The sequence below is a fragment of the Girardinichthys multiradiatus genome, chromosome 8 (genome assembly GCF_021462225.1).
Source record: "Girardinichthys multiradiatus isolate DD_20200921_A chromosome 8, DD_fGirMul_XY1, whole genome shotgun sequence".
Classification (NCBI taxonomy): Eukaryota; Metazoa; Chordata; class Actinopteri; order Cyprinodontiformes; family Goodeidae; genus Girardinichthys; species Girardinichthys multiradiatus.
The window spans coordinates 26,552,389-26,562,680 of NC_061801.1; the positions used below are offsets into that span (position 1 = coordinate 26,552,389).

Consider the following 10,292-nt stretch of genomic DNA (forward strand, 5'->3'; position numbering starts at 1 on the left):
GCCTGTAGGTACTTGGATCTGAACAGGACTGAAGGAATAGATTGGACTGGAACAAATCTGAACTGAATGTGCATCGGATTCGTTTGGGTGTAGCTGAAAATGGATTTTCTGTCTAGTAAATGGCCTTAAGATGAGATTTAAATTCTTTTTTTTGTATAAACAACTAAATCTTTTAGAAAAGAAGTTTGCACTGAGATCTAGAGTTGTCTAGGACGGCTACAAACATGAATTACACTTCACAGTACATGAAGCGTCGTTCATTTTCCTGTATTTCTGTCACGCAGACTGAATACAGAGCAAGACGTTACCTCAGAGGACACAGTTCCCCGTCTGGATCATGACACCATGCGGGAGCAGCTGGAGGGTGAGGTGAACCATCTGACACAACTCCTTCAGGGAGCCTTGAGGAAACAGGATGAGATGGCTTTGGAGGCGGCGGATGCATGGCAAAAGGTGGGAGCAAAAAAACAAAGACGAGGAAGAGGATTCAAGTGCCTCTATGCTCTCCTGGTATATCGTATTGTGTTGAACTTGTATCTTTCTTCCATCCTTTAGGCACGAGATAATCGTTCAGAGCGGGAAGCTCTGCAGGAGCTACTGATGTCACGGGAGAAGGAAAACCAGACACTGACCTCCAAACTTGCTGAATCACAGGATGCTGTATGTCAGCTCAAACAGCTGGTAGAGAATCACGTTGCATCAGAACGAGAAAAGAACAAGAGGGTCAGTAATAGTCTGCTTATCTGCACCAAGATCTACTTCAGGAACAAAGTTTGAAAGCCTGTAGGCCTTCTGAGGAAAGCTGAATCTAATGTAATGTAAACCCTAATGTCTGCATAGATTGCAAGTTGTTGTTAAAACAATTTATACTGTTAGATTTCTTTTACTTGCAAATGTTACCAAATAAATCCTCATCAGAACCCTTTAGCTTCTTTTCTGCAGCTTAATGCTTATTTGTTGTATTAACCTTTGTTTTCCTCCATCTTCAGATAGATGACTTGTCTCGGGAAGTAGGCAAACTCAAGGAAGCCCTGAACAGCCTATCACAGCTCTCCTACAGCTCCTGCTCCCCGTCCAAGAGGCAACAGCAAAACCAGCAGATGGAGACACTTCAGCAGCAAATAAAACAACTTCAGTACCAGCTAGCTGTAAGATTCATTATAAATGACACACAGTAATTTACTCAGTGCTAATATCTGTAGTTGTGGTTTACCTAAACAAAACTTTTACCTTGTGTTGCCTACGAAGGACTCAAAGAAACAGCATGATGAAATAGTGTCAGTCTACAGGATGCATCTTCTCTATGCTGTTCAGGTAAATCATTTAATATTTTACATTTTACTAATTTTAACCAATGCAATGCCTGCATTTTACCAATGCAGGTTTCATAAATCTGGATAAGATGTCCACTATAACACATGCTCATTTTTGGCATTCAAGCTCGCAGGGTTTCAACACAATCTGGCATAATGTGGAATTTGTTGAAATAAATTAATAAAAGTATATAAATTACAGTATGGAAAAGTATTTACATGGCTAGACTTATCCATCCATCCACCCATCCATCCATCCATCCATCTATCCACCCATCCATCCATCCATCCACCCATCCATCCATCCATCCGTCTATCCACCCATCCATCCATCCGTCCACCCGTCCGTCCGTCCATCCATCCACTGTTCACCCATCCATCCATCCACCATCCATCCATCCATCCATCCATCCATCCATCCATCCACCCATCCATTCACCCATCCATCCATCCATCCATCTATCCACCCATCCATCCGTCCACCCACCCATCCATCCGTCTATCCGTCCATCCACCCATCCATCCATCCGTCTATCCACCATCCATCCATCCATCCGTCTATCCACCCATCCATCCACCATCCATCCATCCACCCATCCGTCCATCCATCCATCCATCCGTCCACCCATCCATCCATCCATCCGTCTATCCATCCATCCACCCATGCATCCATCCATCCATCCGTCTATCCACCCATCCATCCACCATCCATCCATCCATCCACCATCCATCCACCCATCCATCCACCCACCCATCCATCCGTCTATCCATCCACCCATCCATCCTTCCATCCACTGTTCACCCATCCATCCACCACCCATTTATCCATCCATCCATCCATCCGCCTATCCACCAATCCATCCATTCAGCATCCATCCATCCGTCCATCCACCATCCGTCCAACCATCCGTCCATCCATCCGTCCGTCCATCCATCCATCCATCCATCCATCCAATTGTCCATCAATCCACCATCCATCCAACCATCCGTCTATCCACCCATCCTTCCGTCCATCCATCCACCATCCATCCAACAATCCGTCCATCCATCCATCCGTCTATCCACCCATCCATCCATTCAGCATCCATCCATCCATTTGTCCGTCCATCCCTCCATCCATCCGTCTATCCACCCATCCATCCATTCAGCATCCATTCGTCTGTCCATCCATCCATCCGTCCACCATCCATCCATCCATCCGTCTCTCCACCCATCCATCCAACCATCCGTCCGTCCATCCGTCCGTCCATCCATCCATCCATCCGTCTATCCACCCATCCATCCATTCAGCATCCATTCGTCTGTCCATCCATCCATCCGTCCACCATCCATCCATCCATCCGTCTCTCCACCCATCCATCCAACCATCCGTCCGTCCATCCGTCCGTCCATCCATCCATCCATCCGTCTATCCATCCGTCTATCCACCCATCCATCCATTCAGCATCCATCCATCCACTGTTCACCCATCCATCCGTCCGTCCATCCATCCATCCATCATCCATCTATCCATCCATCCACTGTTCACCCATCTATCCATCCATCACTATCTATCTATCTATCTATCTATCTATCTATCTATCTATCTATCTATCTATCTATCTATCTATCTATCTATCTATCTATCTATCTATCTATCTATCTATCTATCTATCTATCTATCTATCTATCTATCTATCTATCTATCTATCTATCTATCTATCTATCTATCTATCTATCTATCTATCTATCTATCTATCTATCTATCTATCTATCTATCTATCTATCTATCTATCTATCTATCTATCTATCTATCTATCTATCTATCTATCTATCTATCTATCTATCTATCTATCTATCTATCTATCTATCTATCTATCTATCTATCTATCTATCTATCTATCTATCTATCTATCTATCTATCTATCTATCTATCTATCTATCTATCTATCTATCTATCTATCTATCTATCTATCTATCTATCTATCTATCTATCTATCTATCTATCTATCTATCTATCTATCTATCTATCTATCTATCTATCTATCTATCTATCTATCTATCTATCTATCTATCTATCTATCTATCTATCTATCTATCTATCTATCTATCTATCTATCTATCTATCTATCTATCTATCTATCTATCTATCTATCTATCTATCGACCCATTCATCCACACATCAGTCCATGTGATGTGTGGATTGATTGTGAAAAATTTAAAGGAATGTTTGTGTTTAGGGTTAGAGGTCAAAGGCTGTTAAAGTGTGATGTGTTCAGTTTCACAGATAAATCATTTAAAAAAAGTATTTTATTTTTAACCAGTTATTAAATGAATCTGTGCTGTGTCCTTCAGGGTCAAATGGACGAAGATGTCCAGAAGGCTTTGAAGCAGATTTTGAAGATGTGTAAAGTGCCAAGTCAAGCCAAGGAGGCATGCTAAGAGATGGCTGGGACTCTCCACTAAAGCACATTTGAGACTGAAAAACACATTGTGCCTGTGTATAAGCCCAGAGTATTTGCTTATAAGGAGCTGGTTTACAAGTATGTGTTTATTGCCATTGCTAAGGTTATTTTGAACCTTTAAAACTGTATGTCCTACACACACCTGGTATTAAAATGTCCTCTGTTAATGGGTAACTTGTCTGGGAAGGCACATCTATCAGAAGCCACATGTGAAAGTTCAGCCATGTGTCAATGCAGTCTGTAAAGCCATTCAGTTTAAAGCTGCAAAAATAAAAGATTAAACTTTTTTTTTTTTTTTTTTTTTTACTTTTTCTGTTAATCTTTTAACAGTTTAAGCAAGCGTGGATATCCTTAAAAATGTAATGAACCAGGTTGCAAAGTTTGTTGAAAAAACATCATCAATATTTTTTGTTTGAATCAAATTGCACATACAATCCAGGTAACAGGAGGACGTTCCAGTGGTAGAATAAACTTTAAGATGGATGAACCAGGACCCACATGCAGGTCAGTTCAAAGCAGTTGTAAGTAGCAGCAGCAAGTTGTTGCAAAGACAGATGTGGTTAAAATACCTCCGTACATCGTTGTGTACAGATGAATCTCCAAACCTACCAAATTAAAGCATAAAGAAGGTCTTTTGGGCATACCAACCAAATTTGTGATCTCAATTAGCCAATAACACTACATACAGAAAGGGACTGGTTGTGCTAAAACAATCAAGGTGAACAGTTTATAAATGTGTCTTTACTGTGACACAAACATGCAGGTTAGAATCAACCCAATAAGGATGCGTTTGTTTCACTGAGAGTGTGTGCCGTCAATGGTCCCAATTTTCTTGTAAAACAGTGTTGATGTGAGTTTTAATGTCCCATGTCTGTCCATTTTACAGAGGCAGTTTAAGTTATTAGGCCTTCTGAATATTTCATGGGACTGTGCTGAAAAAGCAGCCAAGACGTCCCACAGAAAAGCTGCCTCTGGGCATTTCTTCACAGAAAAATCTGAATTCTTCAAAATAGTAGTAAAAACTCTACTATGTTTCCTAAGTTTCGGTATTGTAATTTTAAGACGGTTAAAGGTGTGTTCTCCATAACCTTGAGTTTTTTGTGACTGAGAAGATTTTTTTTGGTTTGTAACAAAACACTATTTGTTGTAGTAGTTTTTAAAACTGTTGATCTTCCTTTTGTCATCCATATAATAGACTGACTTTGTATACTGTTGTAGACAAATGCCTAACAGTAAGCGTTTGATATTTATATCAGTTAAACTTAACTCAGTTTAGTCTTGTTGTTTTGTTTTTTGTTTGCAGACTTTTTTTACTTGAAAATCATAGAAAACGAGTTGGCTGAAAACAATTGACCGAGTTCTCCGCCGACATGCCTGTAAATCAATTTATACATCAGACTTCTTCATAACATCTCAGTAATTTATTTACATTTGCCCCATTTTCTTATATAGTTCCCCTTGTCTGATCCAGTGTTCATATGTTGGTACATTTTTAAACTACCTTAAGTTCAGTTCCTTTGCATGTGTCTTCCCTCTGCACTGTTTTCATTCTGACTCCTTTGCCTTAGCACTGTTCTTAGGGAGGTCACGTTTCTACTGAAAAGCTTTTAGACCGTTCAGGGTACAATCAACACGTGTGGGATGAGTCTCTCACTAAACCTTTTACATCTGACTGAGATGTGTTTGACCATGACTGTAGGTCTTTACAGGTCTTATATCTGAGGTTGTAGGAGATGATACACTTATTTGCTTAAAGCTTTGCCTCACATATTTTGTACCAAGAAAGGGAAATCCAAGAAACACTTTTCCTTGTTGTTTGGTTTACTAACAGTTTTATAGTGACAAGAAAAAAAAGGTTTACCAACCCTATTTTGCCCACTTTATTAAATTTTCAAGATACAGCATCATCTGTGTGTGTTATATTTGCCACTTGTCAAGGTTCAGATTAGTCAACTGACACTTCATTTTAAGATGCAATTGGGAGCAAAATGAAAATACAGGTAGTGGCTAACAGAATTTTGGCATAAATGAATGTAGACAAGACATTGTCAATGTTCTTATCACCCTGGCTACTTTTTTGAGTCATTGTCAGTACATTTTCAGACATAAAAAGACCTTGGTTCTGTCTGCACACAGTGGCAGTTCTTGCACTCGCGTCCGTCCCTTTCTAACGACACCCTGGGCAACAACCTATATAGCCCATATCAAAAATCCTTTGTTTCCCTTACAGATTTATTCTTTTTGTTTGTTTTTTTTTTTTGGTGACGCTGAATTATTTTTTGATCATCAAACAAATTTTCATATCAGACAAAGAAAACCTGAGTAAATGCAGAAGACAGTTTTCAAATAGTGATTCATTTATGACGGTAAAAAAGCTATCCAAAATAATCTGGCCAAATGTGAAAAACACCCCACATCCCTTGGTAAATTATAAAATAACTGATTAACCATAACCACACCTAGTACTGAATTCTGTGTTTGAACTATCCACAAAAGGAGAAAACATGGAACACAGGTTAAACTTCTGAGGAGTTCCCAGCCTACCGAAATTACTTCCAGGATCGACAACTCATCCAGGAGGTCACACATTAACCCAGAACTACAGCTAAAGTTCTGCCAATTTTACTTGCCTCAGTGAAGGTCAGTGCTCAGAAATAGATTTCTGAACACTGATTAAAAAGATTAAGAAAGAGGCTCGGTAAAATGGCATCCATGGGAGAGTTGTAAGATGAAAAGAGCACAAAGACTTGTCTCACATTTGCTAAAAAACATGATCTCCAAGGCTCATGAGAAAATATGTGGACTGATGAATTTTTTGGAATGTATGTTTCCTGCCACATCTGCTGCAAAACTAATAACATTTCATTAATGAATCTTACTGATAGTCAAACATGTTTGTGGCAGTGTGATGGTCTGGGGCTGGTTTGCTGTTTCAGAGCCTGGTCAACATGCTGCAACTAATGGAACCATGAATTTTACTGTCCACTAGATACTCCTAAAAGAGTATCTGACTGAAGGTTCATGCACATTTGGGTTACACAGCAGGACATTAATCCAAAGCACAAGAAGGCCCACTCTAAACAACTCCACAAAACACAAAGTCTGATCTTAAATCTGATGATGAAGCCGTGCCTTGATGTAGCTAAAACAAAACAATATGCAAATATGAATTGGCCAATATTTCTCCACAGTGATGTACTCCTGCCCAGTTATCACTAATGTTTGATTGGCAGTTGTTGCCAATAAGGGTGGCATATTCCGTTATCAAGCTTAAGGTAATTTCCAAAGACTAGTTCAAAACGTGGGCTTTTTCCCTTTTAAAGACATATCTCTTTTAATATCCAGTTGCTATCTGTAGTGTTATTCATGCCTGACACTGTCCTCCATTGTCTACATTTTTAGGTGGACAAAGTGCCAAAGTTTTAAAGAACTAGACACAAAATGAGTGAAATGGCAGCCAAACACCTTTAGAAAGCCTGGAACACTATTGCCTGAGACCACTTCATATCCTAACAACGAACATGGTCTTGAAAGTAAGCTACAAAAATGTTTTTACAGTGTTGTACAAGAATTTGAATTTCAGCTTGGTGATGCAAGATTGTTTTAACTACACAGTAATAACTAAGGGGTAAAGTAATCTTTTTAAAAAAAAGGTCTTTCAGTGGTTTAAGAGATGCTTTTCTGAATAACAGCCATCACTTTTAAGAATTGCCATATAAAAACAGTGAGACTGATACCCACTTATTCAATGAAATTCATCTAAAAATCAGAGCACTTTTACTCCAGACTAGTTCCAGAATTTGACATTGATTCTGGCTATTGGCTACACCATAAATCTGATACCGAACACTCCAGAATCAGCGACAAAAATGTGTACCTCATGTTGATGTTTGGTTACCAAGCAGACTGCACAGGCAATAAAATGCCACCAGATGGCAGCACACATTAGGGCTGGATCTTAGCGATAAGGTGGTGTGCTCAGGCAAATGAAACAAATAAGTGAAAGATGGCCTGTACAGAAGATGATATTTCTTAGAGTAGTAGGGTTTTATCACTCAGGAAGAAATACAATAGATTTATTGCATTCTCACAAAACTGATAGGTAATTTTCTGGAAGTCACAGGTTCTTTTTTGGGCTCTGGGCAGTATTATGAATAGACAATTTTTTCATACTATACAGGTAAGTAAAAATAAGTAAGTTCTGTAAAGATACATTGTAAGTTTCAAAGAAAACCATTTAAGTTCTGAGGCAAATGATCTGTAAATTCTAGAACGTAACCTTAAATATCCAGGAACGCAACTTGTTAGGTTCTTCTAAGATTTGTAGTAGTAACTGGTAAGTTTTGAAAGGTAATCTTTAGGTTCTGGGATGGTAACTTTTGAGGTCCAAGAAAGCAACTTATAAGTCCATCTACATCCTGGGATAATAACCTATACATTTCAGAAGGCATCCTCTAAATTCTGGGAAAGTAACCTTTAACAACCTGATGATTTCTGCAACTTAGAGGTTGCCTTCTGGAACTTACAAGGTACCCTAAGAACTGACAGGTAAGTTAAGTTAAGTAAATTTCTGGAAAGGTACCCTGTAATTTCCAGATGGTGACCTCCATGTTCCAGGACAGTAAGAAGGTAACCTGTTAGTTCTACAAATGTGACCTCTAAGTTCTGGAGAGTAACCTTTAAGTGGCAGAAAATATCAGATGACTTAAGGTATGTGTTACTACCATAAAGGAATATGTAGAATTCTGCTATGGCAGCTCATGGCGTGTAAACATCATCCAGGTTTTTTAAAAATGTGTCCAAAAATCCTTTTGCACATGCATTTTCTTGATCATCTTCCAAAATAGACAGAAAAATATATACTTGTCTGAGTTTCAAAACATTGTGGATAGAAAACTAATCACATGCATTGTTTGTTTTCCTGTTTGGTTAGGCTCACCGTGGTGCATGTCAGCATTTGGTTCTCCCTCAGCGTCCACTCAGCTTTGTCTCTCAGAAGTGCTGCCAACTTGGTTTTGAGCAATTTATCTGCCGCTCTGTTTCCTGCTAACTGGTGGCACAACCACTTCGTTTCCTGTTTTGGCCTTGTGTGTTTTGCCTGCTGGGCAAAAATACACATGCAGATATGCACAAGGGGACACACGCATACCCTTACCCTTAGTCGACCATATCCTGTCAACCTTTACCTTCTCCCACGTTCTGCCCTCAGACCTCAGGGGTTAGTGGAGAACCAATGCTGTGATCATAATCCAGAAACAGCCCACCTTTGTTAAATATTCTGGAGTGTTATGGATGGGTTAAGTAACACACAACCTGTTAAGTCAGTGGTTTTTGATCTATTAGTTAAATCGAATGAGGAAAATAATACAGGGCTGCTTAAAAGGATATTCATACTTTGCTTCTTTTTAGTATTTGACTGGACCTTGAGATAAAACAAATATTAAATTAAAGTCTATTGTGATACTATTTTAGATATTATTGGATTTTGGTGCTGTAATGACTGCGAGTAAATGAGCTAAAGAATATGTGGAGCCCCATCTTACAGATCCGATAAGGCCAGACCCTCCAGAAAAAAGAAAATAAAGATGTATTACTACCAGGGTCAAAGAGAGTTCCTTCTTTTGTATGATCTGTCCTGAAATTTGAAGATCCAGGAGTCAGATGTTACAAGTAACGATAGACAAGACAAAAAATGTAATGACTAAAGGTCAAAACCAAGGAGATCTACACTGTTGCTGTATCAGACAAAGTTGCGGCCAAGAAAATTACTACAGAAATGCATTATTACTAGATTAGAAAAGAAGTACATAGGTTGAATCACTGCATAGATGACTTATTCCCCACTGACACACTTTCTTGAAGTTGTGTATGAAAACGAGCTCCTCAAGATCATGTGGGTAGAACAGCAAAGTGAAGCAACCATAGCTTTGTAGTGAGTTAAAATAGCAGCAGGGAGAGAGGTTTCCCAGCTGCCACCTGTTAAAAAAGTAGTTCCTATCCATACTTTATGTACACTATTTGTGTTGTTTAACCCTATATTTCTGACTGATTGTGGTTTGTGTGCTCGTTAAATATTGTTGAACAGCCTCCTACTAATGTGCGTCATAGGCCTTGTGCTTGCTCCAAGTATGCTGTTGGCTTGAATTACCTACTTAAGTGCCGGTACTTATATTTGCTACTTGTGTGTATACATTACAGTGGTCGGGTTAATGAAGCATTTCAGAGTATTTTTGGCTGCAGAAAAAGACATCTAACCTGACACTTATTTGGCAGAGATTTTAATCATAATTACATTATTGGTTTATTCAATGGTCAACTTACAGTGCCTGGTGAAAATATTCATATCCTTTAAACTTTCACATTTTTACATGTTTTAGCCACACCGTTCAATGTTTTTTGGGGATTTTATGTGAAGGTCCAACACAAAGATGGGCACAATGAGGTGTAAGAAAAGTATACATGATTTTCTAGATTATTTACAAAAAAAAAACAAGTGTAAAATGCATTTGTATAACCCAATTTCAGGCCACCCGTA

General features: G+C 39.1%; 1 protein-coding gene across 3 annotated transcripts in view; it reads left to right on the top strand.

Annotated features, from left to right (window-relative positions):
- The window catches only part of rai14 (retinoic acid induced 14), a 56,521-nt gene extending 50,860 nt beyond the window's left edge, over positions 1-5,661 (top strand). For all 3 annotated transcript variants that reach the window (XM_047372499.1, XM_047372500.1, XM_047372501.1), the window contains 5 exons: positions 285-453; positions 556-723; positions 990-1,148; positions 1,249-1,314; positions 3,648-5,661. In XM_047372499.1, coding sequence (XP_047228455.1) covers positions 285-453; positions 556-723; positions 990-1,148; positions 1,249-1,314; positions 3,648-3,734 — 649 coding nt within the window. In that variant the 3' untranslated portion in view covers positions 3,735-5,661. The remainder of the gene's footprint in view (positions 1-284; positions 454-555; positions 724-989; positions 1,149-1,248; positions 1,315-3,647) is intronic.
- The last annotated feature ends 4,631 nt before the right edge of the window (positions 5,662-10,292 follow it).